The sequence below is a fragment of the Pezoporus wallicus genome, unplaced genomic scaffold, assembly GCF_028554395.1.
Source record: "Pezoporus wallicus isolate ANWC-B61680 ecotype Strahan unplaced genomic scaffold, APGP_CSIRO_Pwel_v1 contig_3952, whole genome shotgun sequence".
NCBI lineage: Eukaryota > Metazoa > Chordata > Aves > Psittaciformes > Psittacidae > Pezoporus > Pezoporus wallicus.
The window spans coordinates 9,986,879-10,008,360 of NW_026635034.1; the positions used below are offsets into that span (position 1 = coordinate 9,986,879).

The 21,482-nt window shown below is 41.7% G+C and overlaps 2 protein-coding genes across 6 annotated transcripts in view; both read right to left on the reverse strand.

The window, feature by feature from the left end:
- RAB27A (RAB27A, member RAS oncogene family) overlaps positions 1-20,865 on the reverse strand; it is a 34,543-nt gene extending 13,678 nt beyond the window's left edge. Inside the window, exon 1 of one of the 5 annotated variants that reach the window (XM_057397882.1) lies at positions 20,743-20,865. The gene's annotated coding sequence lies outside the window, so the exon portion shown is untranslated. Of the gene's footprint in view, positions 1-7,197; positions 7,270-18,528; positions 18,626-19,288; positions 19,459-20,742 lie in introns of those variants that run through there. The other 4 variants (XM_057397900.1, XM_057397853.1, XM_057397865.1 and 1 more) reach the window with 4 other exon arrangements.
- A 144-nt stretch (positions 20,866-21,009) lies between these two features.
- On the reverse strand, positions 21,010-21,233 carry LOC130593061 (protein PIGBOS1-like). Its single transcript, XM_057397912.1, has one exon. It carries the CDS (start codon positions 21,190-21,192, stop codon positions 21,028-21,030), a length of 165 nt encoding a protein of 54 aa, XP_057253895.1. The 5' UTR covers positions 21,193-21,233; the 3' UTR covers positions 21,010-21,027.
- Positions 21,234-21,482: the final 249 nt, after the last annotated feature.

Here is a 21,482-nt window from a genome sequence, read left to right on the forward strand (position 1 = left end):
AAGAACTTCCCTTGCTCTGACCTGGTTACTCTCAATTGCTTTACTTGACATCTTACCATTATGACCTTTTTAGTTTCAACTACAGACGAATTCTAAGGAATTGTAGGATCAATGTCTAAGGATTGTCTCTTTCTTGGAAAGAGCTCAGTGATTTTAAAGGTGCTCAGGAAACAGAAAGGAGCCTGCCAAAATAAATGCAGAAACAAAATAGGTTGCAAGGCTTTAGCTTCCAAATGCTGATGTCACTTCTGTCCCAGCTGAAGGTGCTGTAGAACACTTCACCAGCTGTCAGCTTTGCTAGAACAGCAGAATTTTGGCAGAGCAAGAACTGACAAGCACACAAAGCACTCTGAGAATGAGCTATAATGGAAGATGCCAGGCATAAAATTGTCATCCTACCCAGAACGGGACACAAAAAGGGTAAGTGAAGCAACAGGTTTGCAGATGTGGCAAGAGTCTTGCACAACGGGCCAGGCAAGGAAACAGCAGATTCTGGATTTTGTTTCCAGAAAGCCATGGGAAACTGGGAATGGAGAAGCCAGGAAAGAAAACAATTTAGTTTTGCAACTACATCTGCATTTCAGCATAAATAAACCAATGAAAAGGAGGCAGAATTTCAAAGCGTGACCTGGTTACATAAAGGAATGAAAGACAGCATGGAACTGGAAAAAAAAATGGAAAATAAACCCAGTAATGTTGCGGGTGATACTCCAACATCGCCCATACAGAAGGCTCTCCGTGCAGTTTCAGCTTCTCTGCAAAAGCACCAGGCCATTTCTATTCCCTCACCAGTTTCCAACATTTTTATGCTTCATCATAAGAAAATACCATAGATAAATAAAGATTCACAATGTTCTCTGATGTAAACAGTTGAACACTCTCAGAGGATCTGTCCCCCTCCTGAGAGAGCTTTTGCCTCCCAAGTTACCTCTTTGTACTTGCATCAGAAGTTGCTTTCAAGCTGTAGCACTGAAGCAAACATCTGTGCCATGTCAATGAACTCCAGAGGAGACTGAGAAAAATAAAGAATTTTTTTTTAAACAGCTCCATACTACTTACTGCTCCCTCAACCATTCAACTGTTCCTCTAATAAATGCTTTAAGCCACAACGCCTTACAAGTTAACATGCCATGCTCTTTCACTAACTTATAAACAGGAAATTCAGAGCAATGCCCAGCATTCTTCCTTGATGTGACAATTCTGACCCCTTTGGAACCCACCTCAGAGTTTAGGAATTATAAATGACAGTCTCACATAGATTAACAGTTTCCAACTCTTTCAAGCCAACACAGGACCACCAGAATTTCACCTCCACAGCTGGTCATACTCACAGAGGTTTGCCTACCCACTCATTCAGCAACACTTCCAACTGCAGAAGGGTAAAGGAAAAAGAGTACACTTCTATTTCTGCTCTCAGAAATAACCTCTGAAAGATAAAGGAGAAGATAACAAGAATCACAGAGGATCATCAGAGTTGAGCATTTCTTTAACGAATGGTTTGGTTTTCTCAAGATAAAAATCTCCAGAATACAGCTAGAATAAGCAGACACATGAAAGAATAGAGTAAAAGGAAGAAGAAAGGGTAAAAAACCCTAAAAACTGAAAAAGGAATCAATTTCCTAGTTGCAGTTAGAGTAAGTGAAGCGACACCTCAGGGAAAGCATGTGCATGCACTCATAATAAAGAAAGTATTGTACTTTATGCTCTGCTAATACGGGTGATTCAGTAGGCTGTGATACACATTAGTCAGGCCAGGTTCTTTGTTTAAGCCCGGTTAAGCACTCACTGTAAACAGCCAGAGGAAAATATCTGCAGCTTCTTTAAAAACTTTAATTTTTTTAATCTCCTCCAGGGCAGGAAAGTTCTCGGCTGCCTCCCACCTTGTTCTGTAGGACACACACAGATAGAGTCTCCAAAAGGTCACACCACCAAGCTTAGGAACATACGTGCTGCATTAGAGGGAAACAGTCTGGAAGAATAAATTATCATGATTAGGTCAATTAAAAGTCTACAGAGAAGGTCAGGCAACTGACAACCTCAAGGTCCTCGTAGTCACTGTTAGATAAAAGCGAAACCCACACAAGTATGATACAAATAGGACTGTAAAACTGCATCATTTATCTAACATGATGTGGACAAGCATACAAAGGGATGAGGCAGGAAAGAACTTCCATGCAGAATTTACTGCACCTTTTCATCCTTTGGATTGGGAAATACCTGCTTCCTGTTTACTACAGGAAGTTAACTCTGTTCCTTGTTAACTCTGGTTTTTGACTGGAAGATGCAACAGAAGTCACTAGTTTTTTGGTCGTTTTTTTTTCCCAGCTGCTACCATTCTTTAGCATTATTGCTTTTCTAGAATATTGTGACCTGTCCTTATTTTTGGTGCAAGTTACTTGATCAAGTTCAACAATAACTCATAAGGGACATAGTATACAGCATTTCCTACATTTTGTTTTGGCTATTCATTCCTCAGGAAGTTAAAGGTTTTCTCATTAGTTAGATGACATGCATATAGCCAAAGATTAAGTCCATCAGAAGTTAGTTTGTCTACACCTGCTGAATAGTAACAGGTAACCACAAGGCATCCTGGCCTTTTGGAGCAGGACTGATGTGTCAGATCACACTTCCAGCCACCAGTCAAACATCCTGCTCCTCAGAAATTTTACTGGTTATCAAAGTTATTGACTGAACTACTAATCAATATCCATTTCTAATGAGCTGGGAAATCCCTATTATCTATAAATATTGGTCATGACATTAGGAATAATAAGAAGTTACTTGTGGATATATTTCATCAGAATAGTTTCTTAAACGGATCTAGCAAAAAGAGCAAAATAAATTTATAGTTACCTGCGGGAAAGCAAGAGAAACCACCAGCTAAGAAAAACCCTATCCAGTAACTAGAAAAGGTTATTCTATTCCTTTTACTCCTTAATCTCAAATCCAAAGCGACTGGATGTGAAACCCAGAGGTGCTAAGCAGGGAAGTGATGCACATGGACAGAGATAGAAGGACGTATGCAGACTGATAAAACTGAGGCTCACAGCTAGCATTCAATTCTCCCAAACTTTAAAAGAACCTTGACAGAAGCATCCTTGCAGGTGCTGAATTCACTGGGCCTACGTTCGATCGTGCTGGCAACCACTGCAGTGTAGTCAGAGCACTGCAGGCTGGCAGCATGACACTTTGAAGAAATTGAGATAGGTCAGTCACGAAAAATCTGCTCTTACGAGGTCTCAAAAAGGAACTGAGCCTTTGATTTCAGAGTATGTAACACATACAGTCCAAGAAAGAGATCTTCAACAGTACTGGGCAGGATAAGTGTATGTGATGCTTCCATGTTCCATAACTGCTTTGAAAAGGGTAGAAATAACTTGCTGAGAATACTCTAAGCATAATTTAACTTGTCTATTACATAACAGATTACCACTTCTGCCTGAAATAGAGCCAGGCAGTATTCAACAGGCAATGACCTAAAAGTCCCTTCCAACCCAAGCTACGATTGTGCTGTGGTTCAAAAATACCACTTTCAAACTCTTCTAACAAAGCAAAGCTAAAACCACAGGTCTTTTGGGGGGTTATTTTTATTTTTTTCCCTCACCAGAATTGAAAATAAGCCTGTAAATTTCAACAAGCCAATGAATCTTCCCCTTGAACAGCTCCAGAGCTGCAGCATGTATTAACACTGTCCAAGCCGAGGCTCTGCAGTCTGCCAAAATATTCAGACAGTGCTTTGGCCAAATGTTTGCTTCAATTTATATCCTTGCACAGCTTCCTTTTTAGAGCCTCAGGGAAGGAATAGTTCAAAAGAAGCACCAATTAAGCAGGCTGAACTGCACAACACTTCCATTCAAAAAAGCCTGCTGGTTTTCAACCTGACTTGCCAGCACTATTTATCTTACTGCTCTAATCAGAATCCCATACTACATCATGAATTATGGTTAAATCCTGATATAAGTGACAACTGCTCAGGTAAACAGCACAGCAAACTAGAATTTCTTACACTAATTCTTGTCATTGGGGTATGCATGAGCCCTGCAAGGAAAGCTAAAATAATCACAAACCTAATGCCAGTTTGCCAATATTATTCTTTTTAGTTATTCCCAGATTGAGGGAGGGTACCAAGATGGCTGTAGCGTAACACCCCTGGCTGAAATCTGCCAGCTTTTCATGCTGTAGACGCCTTCCTGCAGAATTCTTTCATAACATTTTATGCAGACATAGTGCCTTCAAGTTTCACTTTAGCTGACCTACAGTAACAGGTAATCTGCTACCTCTCCCCATAGAAGAGTCTTCAATTTAAATTATTATTCAGAATGCTTTTGCTATAGGTAATAAATGGCTTAGCAGCAGTGAGCTTACAGAACAACCACCTCTACAGCCCAAGTTTCAGGGAAAAATATACAAAGTTCTTCCAAGAAAATAAATCACCAGTCAGACTGCTCCAATTGATCCAAGCAGTGCAAGTTCCCTGTAGAAAACTGTGTCAAGGAAACATATGTGTAGTTTTCATACCACAGTGGATTCAGACTGTGCTTTCTTAACACTAAGTCTGAAACTCTGCATACTTACAGAAAGCCTCATGCAAACTGACAAACCCACTTCACAGAACAATCTGCATTTTTTAAAGTCCTACATTACGATTGAGAAAGGCAGCAAACCTCTGAAATGAAAAATGGGATATAAAGGGTAAGTAGATATGAAAGAATCTATTCAGCTACACACTTCTGTACACAAGTCACAAGAAACTCGGAGTATGCAATGGTACTGTCCAACAAGAGTTTATATTTGATAAGACTCATTAAAGTAGCTGCTGGTGTTTCATCTTTTAGTAAGAGACTAACTTTGGCTCACAGTCTTTGGTTTGATTTTGAACCAATGCATATGATTTCCTGTAGAAGGAAATAAAAATCTGGTAATGAGATTTCAGTAAAACCAAATTCAGTATGTGAAAAAAGAAAATCTCAGCATTAATCAATACAGCCACAGTGCCTTTAGCGGAGCTATGCTAACATATGCCAACCTACTCACTCACAGAGAATTCCCACCTCACCAAGATCCCAGTTCTGCTTCTCTTTACACCAACAGTTGTACTATAATACATCAAAACTCAATTTTTTAAAAGAAACCTTATTCCCATGACACAGTTTTTAAACAGAATTCAGAAGCAGGAGCTGTATCGTTTCCTAGTTACAAAGTCAAACATTTAGACCAAAGAAAAGTTACTCTAAACTTTTTCTCTTTAAAGTTCTTTCCACTTAGACTAGAGTTTATTTCCCTCATTGTACTACGATCTGTACCATGTCTTTTTCCATTAACTGCTTTTAAGGGTTTGGTTTGGTTTTAGTTCATTCTTCAAATTTTGCATAGTTTCAGAATTTTTTATCTTTATTTTCTTCATTGTATGTTTTTAAAGGCAAATAAAATCACAATTTCTCTTTGATGCCATTCTTAGCATGTTTAAAGAATCACACCTAAAACAGATTCCTAGTTTTTCTTTACCATGTTTAATTACTAAGGATGTTTTGTATAAGATAGTGCTGTGAACAAAAGACATGCTGGAAAAAAAGCAAATATACTGAAACCTATTATATGGTGAGGGAAAGGAGGGCAGTACCACACGCTAGAATACTGGTTTGCTGTATACAACAAAATCCCAACATTATCAAAATTTAATCCTCAAATAACTTAGGCTATTAGAAATCAGTACCCTAAAATGTGCTAGAAATCGTTTCTGGAACACACAGTCAAAATGCACATGTAATGCCGTAATTGAAAATCATTATATAATAGTAAATTACCATGAAGCAATTTTAACAACCAATCCATCCATCACAGCACAGAAAGAAAACTACGAAGTCAAGCATCAGTGTTTACAAAATCCTTCCTCCCAGTTATTTTGTGCAAGTATTTTCATACACTTAGAATGTCTATAAGGAAACAGCAAGAACACATATTTACTTAACTACATTTATGAATTTGCCACTACTTTCTCACAAACACGTCAGGAGTGTTGATCAGGACTAGAAAACATCATCTTATGATACTCTATGGTAGATATTAATTAAAACTCTGGGAAAGCCTTGTGACCTTCCACAGAAGTGGAAGAGAATACTGTTCTTTGTTCTCTAAACAACCACCCCTTGATTATTTACAGTCTACAAAAACTGGAGATTTGGTCTACGAGCACCAGCAAAGACACAGGCTAGAAAGGATGCCTGATTACAGATTCATGCTTGGGGTGGCAAGGAATGACCCAGTCGGATGGGTACATACATTTTGAGTTTCTTCCAAAGGCAATACAAAACACAGTAATAACATCCCACCTCATATTGCCTTCACCATCATTAATTGTAAGATTGAAAGCATTGCTACATGATTGAATAAGGAATGTGAACTAGATGAGCTCTCATGGTTCCTTGCAGTCCAATTTCTTTTGCTAATTAAAAATAACAGACTGTGAAACGCCCTTTTTATGCCTTTGATCGATACATTTAGTACACATGAGAATAAACACATTGGTGTGTAACCAGTTAAAAACCCCTACCATTCTAAAGGAGTGTTTATTAAGTATGACTTATTTTTATACGTTAATGAGAACACATGACTAAATAGAGGGGGGAAAAGTTCAAGAAGTATAACATTTAAAAATACTGAGTTACTTTGTTCTGTATTATGAAATGTTATTTATGCAGTACACTTTATTATCAAAGGTCTAATTCAACCTTCTAATGGTAAACCAAGTTTGACTTAACACAGAAGGAAATGTCGGCTGATGATGTGGGACCAGAAAGGGCATCTCTGTCCCCTGATCACAGGTCACTGCAGTCATTTATTTTCATCTTATTTTACCCAGGTTTCTCTTTAAATCTGACTGATTTCTTTGTGAAAAGCAATGACCAAAGATGTACCCAAAAGCTGCAGTTATGCCATTTAAACCCAAAACATTTGGGTTTTACGTAAGCCAGTATTATTTCCCAGTCTTAAGTTTACTTTTCCCCCTAGAACATGAGGATGCAGCAATGCTGAACCGTCTCTCCAAATCAAAGTATTTCAGGCATTTTGTCAAAAGTACAGCAACATTGTTTCAAAACTCTTAGCAGAGGAACAGCTGGGACACAACAACTGTCAGCTCAATGAAAACAGTGTAAGAAATGTTATGACAATAAATAAAAAGTAGAAAGTGTTTCATACCTATGCTTAAGAACTGCAAACAGATCTCTAGCTTTCCAAGGGTACTTCAGTGACAAATTTCCTGTTCAGATTTCTTGAATGCCAGAGTCATGCAAAAGGAGCCATTTCTTATCTGCAGGTAGCATCCGCAGAGGAAAAATAATAAACCCAGAACAGTGTAGTTGAGACTGAGAGCTTTGACATTCACACTCACATGCAAAGCTCTGAGCCCCACACCACCACCCTACCCACCTAATTACATTCAGCTGCTTGTCATGTGGTCTTGTTGATGGATCAAGTGATCTCTTTTCCTCCTTCTGGCACTAAGCAACATACCTAACTAGATCTTCCTGAACCAGGTAACAGACACTGAGCCTGCGTGCAAATCCTCCTCCTTCTTGTCACAGGGAGAAGAAGTTGCAGGATGTTCCATTACAAAAAAATAAAGTAAAATACAGCAAGCACATACTGAAACACAGCAAACACCAAAACCTCCCCAAACCTAATGGAGAATTTCAGGTTTGAGCATGGTTTTATTTTACATTTTTACAGATGGTGGAAAAAGGCACAGATGCCCGAATGAAACCACGCGAGAAGGAGCTGGAAGGATTTGGGAGGAAGTGGCCCTACAGGGCTTTGTGGGCATCCACATCCAGCCCCTTCTGCTGAACCGCTTCTGATGGCAACAAGCTCCAGCAAAAGACCAGAGCCAAGATGTTGCCAGAAAGTTTCTGAACCACTGCAGCTGAATCTGCACGGCTGTGTCCCTGTGTGTGTGTCCCAATCCTAAGAGATACATGCAGACATTTTACACATTTAAATAATCTGAAGGAAATAAAGTTACTGATTTAACATGTAAACCAACTCTCCTCAGCAGGGAAGTCCATTCATCAAGGCCTCTTAACACCAGCACTCAGTGGGCAAGAGTCACGTGCCTGGCCACATTACAACGCTGATGTCTGCAGCAAGGCACTTGCTGGACAAAAGACCTTGTGCTGGGTCCAAGGAACCACAGAGCTGCCTTCAGTCACCATGAGGCCTCGTCCCTCTCACAAACCCCCTTCACGTTGCAGATGCTAACAGCAGAGGACTGGAAGGTGTGGACAAAGCATTTTGCACTCACCATGTAAGACTTAGCAGATGCACGCTTTTACAGAAGAAAGGCTCCCTTGCACAACCATTACTTGTCTCAGTTTATTTCCTCACAGTGTTTCAAGAGCAGACAAATAAAAGAAGGAAATTAAGGTTTCTAAGACTACTCTCCAGTCTTACCACTTAAGAAGTGCTGCAGACAGCCTGTTACAACACTTAACGTATCCTTAAACTCCACAAGCTCCTTCATTCACTTGTTTCAGTGCTCAACTCTCCCACCACCTTTCCTGCAAATCAAGGCAATTTTTATTGCCCTTTCTCCAGTGAACATCCAAGTTCTGTTATGTAGAGCTGGAACACCTTTTCATGCCCTAACTTAAACATTAATCCAGATTTTACTAAAACCAACTTCGACGATTTTTTACCAGTTATAATGTTTAAAACTCTACCAACTCCAATTATCTATAAATTTCACCAGTTTCAGAAGAATACAGAAGTCTCTTTTTTGCTCTCACATGCAATTAAAAAGTTTGTGTTCTATTGTCAGCAGTGTAAACATTTCTAAACTTTAACTGCTCCTCTGATCGATACCAGCACATCTGCTTACTGTGAAGAAATATTCAGACCACAAGTCTGTTAGTTCTGGTAAGTGCTACAGAGAGCAGGAGGAACAGGGTAAAAAGTGTTGACAGATAAAGCAACAACTCTTGTGCCACGTTGCAAACAGCCCTGAAGGGCGGCTACACGCACTGAGCACAAACTGCCTGTCTTAAAGTCTCAACCAGCAATGGAAATGGAGTTCAAACTCTTCCACATGGTAAGATTTCCAACTTCCCGAAGGGGAAAAGAATTCATAAATAATTCCCAGACTTCAGCTTTTTATTTTGGAACAAAAATAAAGCTGCTTAACTTGTCTCTTACCAATTGGTAGGAGGAATACCAACTATTTTCCCCTTCCTCTTCCAACAAAAGGTTTTATCCCAAAGAGTAAGAATTTGCTAGGAAGGTACAGCTGAAACAAAGTTTATTTTCTGAGGGTGAAGTTATATTGATTTCAGACTGCAGAGTTAGTACCAAAACACAGGGCCTCAGTTTACAAACTGGGAGAACATCAATGTTCGGTTACTTAAAGTTTCTGACTTTAAACAAACACATTTGCAGCTTCCCAGCAAACAAACAGCTGAGCCAACCCTACTGCAGTGGCAGGAAGCCAATGGTAGAGCAGCAGCTGAAGCAGGAATCACTGCAGCCAGCCCAAGGTAAGCCTTCCTCTCGCTGCTACCCAAATCTTAGGGGTTCAGAAGAGCTTGGACATCTTCTAAGTTTATGGAGGGGATCAAAATAACACCAGTGAAATCCTGACACTGAAATGTAGTTCTGAAGCTAGAGGTCTACAAAGGAATGGCCACCTCTTTAGTTATTAAATCTTCCTGACGTTTTCACAAGCAAGTTTTATGAACAGATTGTATGAACAAGATGACCTGCATGCATGGAATTTATGGCTTTCTTGTAAAAATGATCTAACTTATAGAGGCCTAGGAATGTAGGAGGAAATTTGAGAAGAGGTAAATACAGTGGGCAGTGTGGAGCATTCTTCATCACTAGCATCAGAATATTTGCCTTCACACATTCCATGCTCTTGAGTGTTTGCAAGTGTGCAAACTGTCCTGTAGCAGGTGTTTCCTCTAAGAAAATGCTGCAGTGTTACCTGTTTGACCATGACTCTTGAAGGAATTAAGACATCTGGCACTGGAGACAGAAACAGGGGAACAAGAGCAGCAAGCAAGTGTCCATTTCAGATAATGCTACACAACTCATCTGTTTTCAAGGCATCAGTGCCAAGTGCCTCCATTCTCCCCACTCCCCAGTTACCCAACTCTGCTGCAGTCTCCTCTTCAGCACTCAGCAGTTAATGGCATTTTCCAACACACACTAAAAACTCAGCATGCTCTTACCAACAGCCATAATTTTCACACATGCATTCAACAGATGACCTTCAGGTCTACAGAATGAAAATCAGCCAGCAGGCAGCCAAGGTCAGTGTTGTTAGCATCCACAAATCTTATCTGTGCCACAAAACCTCTGCTGGCAGTCAAAGAGTTCTTAAAAAATGCCAGAGGGGGAAAAGCAACCACTGGGACACACTGCCTATGAACTGATGCACATATATGGTGGTAAAACTCAAGAGGAGCCAGACTACATACTATACAGCCATTATTTCTCAGTGAGAAAAATACCCTACAAAATACAAAGAGATGAATAAAGTAATTGGGAAAAATATTAACATATTAACTGTTACAGGCAGATTCCAGAACTGTAAAAAAGAATAATAGTTGTTTCCTTGGAAAAAAGGCAGCTTCTTACAAAAAGACACTGGAAAAAATTAGAGGGACTGATTGCACTGCAAAGGAAAAGTGGCTGTCATGTGAATGAGCTTGCTACTTACTGCTGCAGTAGCCCACAAATGCAGTAATACACCAATACTTTAAGACAGAACTAAAAAGACCTGAAAAGAGGAGACAAAATTCTTTATATTCTTTTTTTTTTCTGCTATCCTCTCACCAATATTCTTCCAAGAAAAAACGAAAGACAACTCACACTCAGATAAGCTTTTACACCAGAAATGTAACAGCTGATATTTGCCAGCATCAAATCATGAAATACCCCTTCAGTGATTAATATGAAAGTAGGTCAGGCATGCCTTCCTGCTGCCCAGAAGGCACATCTGCTAAATATTTTGTAACACTATAGATTAAAGGAAAGCTTTCATGTTTTGGGGTTTTTTCTTCTTTTTCAACTACAATCCTATCTAGGAAGTTTCTAGTGATGGTGACAGAGCTTTTATTAACACTGCAAGAGATACAGTATTGGTACATTGGCCAAAGAAGTGGTGAATGCTCCATCCCTGACAGTGTTCAAGGCCAGGCTAGACAGAATCTTAGGCTACACGGTCTAGTGTGAGGTGTCCCTGCACATGGCAGGGGGTTGGAACTGGATGGTCCTTTCCAACCCAAACCATTCTGTGATTCTATGTTTAAGGTCAGTAGTGTTTTACACAGAAAAGAGCCTAAAAATAGCCCCCGTCCCATCCCGTTCCCCCACCCCCCAGAGGTTCTAGATGATTAACTTCCAAGAATTACCAGGATCTGTTCAAGAATAAAAAGTTAACACTAAAATAATTGATATATTAAAAGCATCAATTTTGTTTTCATGAACCATACCTACCTAAAGAAATTCTTCTGAGCAACTGAACACTCAACATCAGCACTTTGGAAAACTTCAGACCAAACTGTCACCTTTTCCATAGGAAAAACATCAAAAATCTGCTTCCTGAAATAAAATGTGCTTATATTTGAACCTGGGAGCATCTCAGAAAATACTAGTAAAATTATCACAAACAAGCAGATCTAACAGATTTGTCAGTTCTGTGGAACTACAAGTTTCCTGCCTCCACATCACTTTCTATTCATGTCAGTATAGGCACAGTTTATCCTAAGGGAAAGCTAAGAATGTAGGTGCTTGCTCAGGCTCTGAATGAAAAAGGGAGTGGAGGGGATTAGTTCCTGAACCAGGTTCTCCCTCTCTCTTATTCTAGTTCTGAAATATTAGAAAGAAAATAATAGAAAAAAAATACAGTATCCATATACAATGCATAGACATGGTGAATAAAAAGTTATGTATTTAACATGGCAATAAAATATGTTAGTGTAACAACAAACATGATTATTCATTTTGCCTGAAATGAATAAATTTGATCCTTTTGTGTGAATTATTCGACATGCTACAGCTCTTCTACAAGGCTTATGCTGGTCCCATGTTTTGTAAAACATAAGTGAGTGCCTGCATGAAAAGAGCACCTAGAACAGCAATGCCTGCAGATAGAAGTGTCCCTGCGTTCTGGTAATATGCTGTAGAAGGATGCTAATAATGTGATGTCTCTATCTACAGTCTGAAGAGTTACAAATCTCATTTCAGATCAACGATCTTTATCTATGCATTAAAAGGGTTGATGAGTAAGTGTATTTCTTTAATTAAAAAAAACTGTAGCTTTACAGAAAGCTGTGGCACCAATGTAAAGGAGCATATGCACTATCCTAGAAAGGATTTTCAATGGTTTACAATCCCTTAATACTAATACAGTTTTGAAAGTTGTTTTCATATTTTTATTCATGCTTAAGCTTTAGTAATATGCATCTGTTCTTTGCACTACGTGATCCAGTATCTCACTGCCAAGTAAAAGACTGCTTTTCAAACATGATCTCAAAAGAGTTACAATTTGGACACAGCTGGGTTTTCTTTCCAGCACAAGATGACCCTGTTCACATCTTCTGTAAACCTACTTACCCAGGCAAGTGGTCCTTCATTCTGCTCATAAGCTGACAACAGCATTTTTTACACATTGCATTTGCTCTCAGGAGGAAAATGGTAAGGGTAGTTATTAGCACTATTTGACAGATACAGAAGTATGCCTCTTATATTATTGTTTGATCTTCCCTGCAATGAAGCATATGAAACCTAACTAACCAATTGTGATGCCTATTTTTCTCCTCTACCATCTCTTAAACCATCAACATCATTACCATCAGAACTCCTTCATTTTCACATTTATTCAGTGACTCCCCACATTAAGTATAACTAACCCAACTGGCTGATCTCATTTCCTTCAGAGTGTGCAAAAGGCATGTATGGGTGGTGATACTGGAGTATGTTCCCAAAGCAAGTCTTTCAGTTTCACTGGCGCTATTCCACTCCCCGTGTAACTCCCAGTTAAAAAAAAAAAAAAATATCTTACTGCTCCCATTCCTCATTATCCCTCGGGATGTTAGGCTGAAGAAAAATTCCCTAAGGCTCTACACACCACACTGAAGATTATGAATACAATGAGGTCTTCTTGGAGCAAAGCTCCAAATTTGCAATGCAAAAATAAAACAAAGCTGAAATGAGGACATGCCTCTTAGCCTGGTTTCCTAAGGAAACAAAGCTTATTAGAGAGAGGGGGGCAGAGACATACAATTTTTGTCATTTCTGCCTTCTCCCCAGCATGTCTGTTGATCAGTTTTAACACTCCTTCACAAAAGGGGAAGAAGTTCCTATATGAAGTTCCTATACACTTTGGTGAAAAATTAGCCGTTGGATAAAGGAGAGAGTCAGAAGCCTGCCTCCACTGAAAGTTGGCTCTTAACAGTTCCTCAGGCGTGTAAGAGGCACCCATGAGCTGGCCAATTGTACATGCACTGCTCCAGACTAGCCACAGCACATTCTGCGGCAATCATTCAATTTTACATTTACCTCAGTCTGCATTTAAAGACATTTTCTATTTAAAAGCAAATTAAGTACATTATTATTAAAAATAAAAAATTAGCAATAAAAATCAGTTGAGTTTCACTTTATTAACAGTACCAATTTGGAGGGTTTGTGTTTTGTTTTAAAACCTAATAGCCAAATTCTACTTTTGCAGCACATTCTTTCTATAGGTCTTCCAAAGTCTGCCCTTCAGCTTCTGCTAACACACAGCAGGATCTCAGGCCCTGTCCTGTGCAAACTAACAATTCTAGAAAACTATCAAGTAAAGATTTACAGTCACCTCTTCTACTTCACAACCAAACACCATTAAAAAAACTACTACTTTAATAACACCAACTTACGGCTACATTTATCCAAATTGACATTATGGGAGCTTTGCTATCAAATTCAGTAGAAATAATCAAATTCAGACAGTACTGTCTTCAAACGTGGATGGCACCATCTCTGTAAGGAGATGTCTATCCTGACACCATTCTAATGCAAGAAAGGATATGGAAAAATTAAGTACAGCCAGACAGTTCATGCGCCAGCAGAAAAGACTTGTCAAGTTGAATCACTGTTAGGAGAAGAAAGTCAGTGGAGCATGTGCTGTTACGTGCCCAGGATCTTGAAGTGCTGGGTAAGAAACACTGTATTGCAAATGGATGATACCAGCAGGGATAGAACCTAACCTGATACCTGTATTTTGGGTCCCATTCAGTCATGCATAAAGTTTGGAACCAAATGGAGGGTGGATTATGATAAATATTTGCAATTTAAAGAACAACAAAACCCTATCCTAGTTTTTGTTCTAATTCTGAATGGTAGTTAGACTTCAAAGTAGACTTGGAAAGCACCATCCATTGGCGGTAACTATAACAGCAATTCTCATCTTTCATGCAAACATTGCATAAACAGTTTCAGAGCACAGGCAACTCCCACGGCTGCTACCTCTGAGTGATAACCTGAAGTTTTCAAAATGTACCACACTCCATGCTAGTCATGCAATTAGCAACAGGTATTTCCAGGAGGAACGTAATTTTCCTCAGGAGCTACTAATTTGAAACACTACATTAACAAAACTGGCAGACACACACAACAAAACCAGAAATCTTGCATTTTTTTATCATAAAAAGAGATTCAACTTTTCTTTTCCTCCTACGCAACATACATGTTTTATTAGTCCTTATCATTACTTGCAACCTTCAGTCTAGTTCAAATAATCCTGTTCCCCAAGGATGTTATTGAAAGAATTTTCTTCCTTTTCAGTTCACAGAGCAACCTTTTTCCTCATAGCTCTTTGACTGAGCAGCCAAGAGGACTAAATTAAATATCCAACACTTACAGAAATAATGAGATAGGTCCTCCAAGTGAAACTTGGTTGACTTTGAAGAGCACATGCTGCTCACTTTCAGGCCTGCAGAGCAGCACTGCCACTTTGAAATGTTTAAATTAGAAAATGCCTTTAGAACAGTAATACTTCTGTGAGAGCGCCTTCATCGCCTTCTAATGACATATGTATGCTGCCTGGTGGGTTAATATGAACAGAAGTACTATAAAAATCCTTGATCAATTGTTTTCAATTTTGTTTTGTATTCTGTTGTTTATAATTCAAACCTGAAAGGGGCTCACCTACCTGAAAGCTCACCTACCCCTTCCAAAAACACAAGCTGGTCTAATAGAAGGCATTACTTCTGCCCATAGAACCCACCTTAAGTGAAAGGATTAAAAAAACCCAAACCTGAATTTTGAGCAATGCTTAACTATTTTGCTATTTATTCCTTTATCCTTTTATCACCTTTTCAACCAATAGGTGCACACACAAGTAGTAATATGGCCAGTTGCAAAACTGAAATCAAACTCTGAAGTTAATCTGGAATCACCTACTTGATTTGTGCAGCAGCTGTTCTTATACCCATCGGGCATTTTATTTGCATATAAAATATTTCAACTTGGGTACAATCCTTACAGTCTGTTCATTCACAGAACTCTTTTACACAAAAATCACTGCAGAAGCATAGCATGATTTTCAAAATACTTTACAAGAGCTCACAAATTTAACTTTTAATTCAAAAACACTGCTCATATATCTACCAACTCCTTTTTTCAACTGAAAACCACAGATTTCTACAAAAACTGTACTCCTCCTCCTAAGCTTCTATCTTCATTGCTTTCTGCCACTCTTCTACCTTACTTCCAGCCATCATCTTCCAGACGTGCCTTTATCTAATATGGGGTTTTTTTACCAATTTCTCATCACTAAAAGGATCAGACAGAGAAAGGGAACAGCAATGGGAAATGGGTTTGCTAACTCAGGAAAATAACACTGTATTGGTTTACACTTCTATATTATCTTCAGAGCCATAAAAATCAAGGATATTTGCCTTTTCTTTTTCCCCTGCAGGAGTTTTAAATACTGAAGAACTTGTCATGTCAACTCCAAAGTGTTGGCCAGTACGTGAAAAGGATTCCAACACCCAGTACCCAAAACTATCATATATACATCACAGTATTTTCAACTCATTGAAGCCACAACATCATCACAGGAAAAAATTCTGGTTATATGTCATATTTTAATCTATATTGCATAAATTAATCTTCAAAGCTTACTAGACTGGAAACTAAATCACAGATGTTGAGACTACTAATTACAATCATAAAATCATAGACTAGTTAGGGTTGGAAAGGACCTTAAGATCATCAAGTTCCAAGCCCCCTGCCATGGGCAGAGACATGTCACCCTAGACCATGTCACCCAAGGCTCTGACCAACCTGGCCTTCAAGACTGCCAGGGATGAAGCATTCACAACTTCCCTAGGCAGCCATTCCAGTGCCTCACCACCCTCACAGTAAAGAACTTCCTCCTTATATCCTATCTAAACTTCCCCTGCTAAAGTTTGAACCTGTTACCCCTTGTCCTGTCACTATAGTCCCTAATGAAGAGTCCATCCCCAGCATCCCTATAGCCCCCCTTCAGATACTGGAAGGCTGCTATGAGGTCTCCACGCAGCCTTCTCTTCTACAGGCTCAACAGCCCCAACTTTCTCAGCCTATCTTCATACGGGAGGTGCTCCAGTCCCCTGATCATCCTCGTGGATCTCCTCTGGACTTGTTCCGACAGTTCCATGTCCTTTCTATGTTGAGGACACCAGAACTGTGCACAATACTCCAAGTGAGGTCTCACGAGAGGAGAGCAGAAGGGCAGGATCAATAATCAAAAGTAAGTTCTGCTGTATTATGTGTGAAAACAAAACAATATAAGGATGTTACAGGAAAGAAAGCGGGGCTAGAATTTCTCATTCACTATAGTTTTACCTCCACTGGAGATAAAAGGATATGATCTCAGCTAATTTAGCATGGTTCAAGTTAGCCCTGATTCCTAACAGGGATGCAGTTTTCAGACTAAGACCAAAAAGAAAATGATGCTGTTCCCAGAGGAAGACTGGGGGGAAGAGGGGGAAGGGATGGAGGGAGGGAAGGGAGGAGGGGAAGAAAAGAAAAACAAAGTGTTTCTGCTATAAAAAGCTGCCTTTGGGTTAAGTACTTGCTAAACCACACTGTATTTCGACATCATGCTATGTGTGAAGTCAGTTCTGTAAACATGACTGTATTTCCACCATGAGTGGCATCGGCAAGACATGAGGAGCGAAAGCAAGTCCTTGAGCACTCAACATGCCCAGCCCAGCAAGTGCTTACCTATCAATATGTAATCTTTTGAAATTACTGAAGAACAAAGTTGACTATCTGCAGGACCTGATCACATGTGCAGTTGAGTACAGTAACACAGCTTTACTACAGAAAAACATATCTGATGATTAACTATTTAAATCATAAGTTTAATACATTTTAAATGCACTTTTTTATAATTATTTGCTGAGACATTAACAGGGGAGAGTTGTCATTCTTTATATTCCATCTCTAGTGCCAGTGTTGCCTATTTCTAAATCCAATCTTTACTAGCCCTCTGCTCACTAAGACTGTGCTTAGTAAAGGCATTGACCTGCAAGCTCAGGGTTATGCTGAAAACTGAAAGACTCACCAATGGTCATTATGCTAGCACAGCAGGTACCTGGCAGAACAACCAAGAATCCAAAGAAGACACAAAAAGATTACTGCTCATAATACTTATTTCTGTAAATGCCAAAAGCTACTTGAAGATATTTTTGTCTGACCAATCTTCTCTTTGAAAGAAAAGGAAATGTGTAGTCAAGTGATAAAACAATGTGTTCCCATGTTTAACGATAGTCATGAAAACAAACTTACAGTCTGGTTTTCAATATCTGGTTGCAGATGAGAAATTTTATTAGCTGCAAAAACAACAGTGTAAGTTGTAGCATATTCTCCCCACCCAGAGCTCCTTTGTTAAAGAGATTAAGCAGACATAAAACTAGAACCCTGAACTAGAAACACAGGAACACGTTGTTCTCTTTTCCATCCTTTTAACCATGCTTTTGAGACATCCATTTAGCATCACAAATACTATTCCTACAATTATGCATCAGCATTTGAAATGCATATTGTATTCTATGCCTTTCCCTGGCTGGAAAATACTTGAAACAGTCACATAGAACAGCAGTCTATGAAAAGAAGGGCTGAGAAGACAAGTCTATGTAAGAATAAACTTCCAGGAAAAGGCAGGCAGAATAGACCGAGTAGTGCCACTAACACATTTTATGTGTGGAAATCAATAAACATTTTCTAGAGTTTCAGCAAAAACTCTAAGTATAGAGAAAAATCAGCTTGTCAGTAACACCTAGCAGAACTCCTATATCCAAACATGTGTATGTGTTATCCTGATGAAAAACTCATAAGCACTAATCATTAGGGAAAGTGTTTGAGGAGTCACAGGATCAGAAAGCTCAAAATACATCTGATGCATCTCTAAGGAGAGATAAAAATTGAAGTTGGGTGATCCTTCATGCTTTGCTAGCACCATTAAAAATACCACTTACATATTAATATAATGTAGTTACTTACAGGGCTAGAAGAAACAAGACGTATTTCTGATGAATTTAGCTTTCTTTAGATCCAAGATCATCAAAGCGTTACTTTATCCCAAGCACTGCAACTCAGGCTGAAGAGACGTCCTGAACCCTCTCAGCAAGCAGACTCTGTCAGACAAAACATGCAGTGTTCAGAAAGAAGCAACAGATCTGTTGACACTCAAATACAAGCTTTAAGCTCTGGGTAAACACATAAAATACACTTGCACAGCTCCCTTAGCAATTCAGCTTTTTAAAAGGCTTTGTTGGTTTTTAAATCAGACCTGCTATCCACTTTTTTACATCAGAAATGCACGTCTCGAGCCGTGGGAAACTTGCAGGTGCCACAGCTGCTACCTGCGGCGGCCTCAGAGGGGTTCTTGGTGCACCCGTGCTCATGGCAGCAGTTGCCAAGTTAAGCACTCGCACGGGCAGCCGAAAAGCGAGGCTTAAGGCTTCTTCCCCTAATATCACAAACGAGGGCCCACTGTTCCAACCCCCACGCCGCTGGTTCCCACTGCCGCCGGACCCTGCCACACTGTCCCGCTCCCCTGCACGCCCTGCAGCGCCGGGAAACCCCCTTTTCCCCCAGTATTTCGGGCTTCCTACCCGAGCCACTTATCCCGACATTATTAACCCGTTTCGCAGCGATGTTTCTCTGAAGCCACCCCCAACCCGCGCCTCCTGCAGCGGCCCCCACGGAGGGTGACTGGGCGGCGAGACCCTGCGCTCCGCTCCGCTCGCCGCCCTCCTACCTGATCCCCTGCCCGGGCACCGGGGCTGCGCAGCGCCGCGTCCCACCGCACCTGCCCTTTTTTGGACTGCAAGCGTGACTTTTCCGTCAAGGCAACATCACTTCCCGTGAGGCCCAGGGCGAGCACGGCCCCTCCCGGCCGCGGGCAGCTCCGGCAGCACCGCCCCGGCCCGGCCCCTCCGCCCCGAGGAAGCGGAGCGAGCTACCTCTGAGCGTCAAGGCCGGCGCTGCACGCCGCTTGCCTTGCGCCAAGGCCGGTTTACGTTAAGGAGGCTGCTCGCCAGCCGCACTGCCCCCGCTTTTCTGAAAGGTCAAGCGCCGCTAAGAAAAACTCAGGAGGAAAAGCAGGTTTAGAAAGGAAAACGGGAGCTGCCAGGCTCCCGTCCCTCACCGTGGATCCAGCGAGTTCTTCCTGCCACCTGCTGGCTGCCTGCCCTCGGAAGAGGAAAGCGCCTCCTCGACTCCATTAGCACACTTTACATCCGGCAGTCTCCAGAACCCGGCAAGCAGAGCCTGCAGCTCGCTGCAGCAATAACCCTTTCTGTCTGCAGCAGTTCGGGCAGCCCGTTTGTTGGGACTTTTCAAAATCAACTGCCATCCAGCAATTACGGTTACAAAGAAAGTGCCTCCTGAGCTTCAGTTACACCTTCTTTAAAACAGCCTTCTCAATACGTACTGGTCTGGTAAACAGAGGAAGCTGCTGGAGTCACCACTGCAGTTGTGTGTTTCCATTCACCACAGACTTCTGACATTTCCTTGTGTCCAAACAGGATTTATCACACACTCAACTGTACCTCCCAGTCCACCTTCTGCTGCTGCCCTCTCACCTCAGCTTCTGTAAAGTCTGCCTACAGCTGTTGCATCTTTCCTGGCTTTAAATGAAAGCACATCCTGGAAAGGATTTCTTACCTCATGCTGCCCGAAACAAGATTCTGTGTTAAAAACCATAATCTAAGAGAAGTTCCTCCCAAGATCGGCAGTTTGTTTCTTTTTAGATAGACTATAAAGTCTTCTCGTATCTACTGATCTCAGTAGTCTGAGTTGCAGATTCTGTTGTCAGACTGATCCAAACCTATTGCAAGATGAGCAGTGTCCTACTGAGCTACACGCTGAAATACCTCTCCACGAGCAACCTTTCAGGCAACCTTAGCTACAAAATAGCCACCCTAACCTCATTCTGTCAGAAATGAAAGATACGTGCGTGGTACATGTGCGTATGTGCGTGTGTACAGGTACCAGCTAAAGACACCAAAGCTGGGTGCAGTTCCCTCTTCAGTCACAACTGCATTTTCAAAGGAGATGAAGTATTAAGAACTGAAACTGTGACAAGGAGGTAAATCATTTGGAGGATCAGATCAGAGGCAATCCCAGAACCCCGTGAAGTGTAACTGAACAACAGTCAGTTTCTTTTTCCAGTTCCCCGGCGGTTATTTAAACTTAGACGTGAAGACATACCTTTGAACACTCAGAATTTTATGTGTATTTCGACATTCACGTCCCTATAGGCTGGTACCAAACGCACACGTACGCAGCGACACATTCAAAGGGCGGATCGCCTCAGAGCGGGGCCGAGCCCGGAGGAAGCCACCCGCAGAAGCAGGGCCGCTCCCCTGCAGGCGACGAACACTCCCAGTTGCTGGGGGGCGTGGGCGCCATTTCCTTCAGCGGGAGGCGCGGGCCTGCGCTGGAGGCGGTACCGGGGAGCGGCGCCAGGGCAGCGGCACGGTTCACACGAGTCCCTCAGGGCCTCTTCTCCGGCGCGGCGACCGCCGGCGACCGCGCAGTGCCGTCAGGGGACTGCTCCGGCCCGGGCGGCTGGAAGATGGGCCGGTAGATGTAGAGCCCGCTGACTACGCCGAGAGCCACGGCCAGGGCCACCTGCGGCAGCGGCAGCCGGCCCCACATGTCGCCAGGCGGCGCTGAGGCACCCACACACGCGCGCGCGACGCCTCTCCGGGCCCTTCGCCCCCAGGCGGAGACAGGCGAGGCGGGAAGCGCGGCAGGGAGCGCGGCGAGCCCCGGCCCGGTAGCGCTTCGGTCCACGGCCCCAAGCAGCGCCGTGGCAGCCCCGGCGCCCCTCACCTGGAGGCAGGGAGACCACAGAGCCGAGGCCTCCCGCTCGCTAGAGTGACCGGAAGGAAGTGGCGGCGGTGCGGAGGCGGTGCATGCGCAGCTGCCGCAGCCCCGCTCCGCCC

Bases quoted from the DNA above. Each gene is read 5' to 3' on its own strand.
- LOC130593061 (XM_057397912.1), bottom strand. From the start codon at position 21,192: ATGTGGGGCCGGCTGCCGCTGCCGCAGGTGGCCCTGGCCGTGGCTCTC.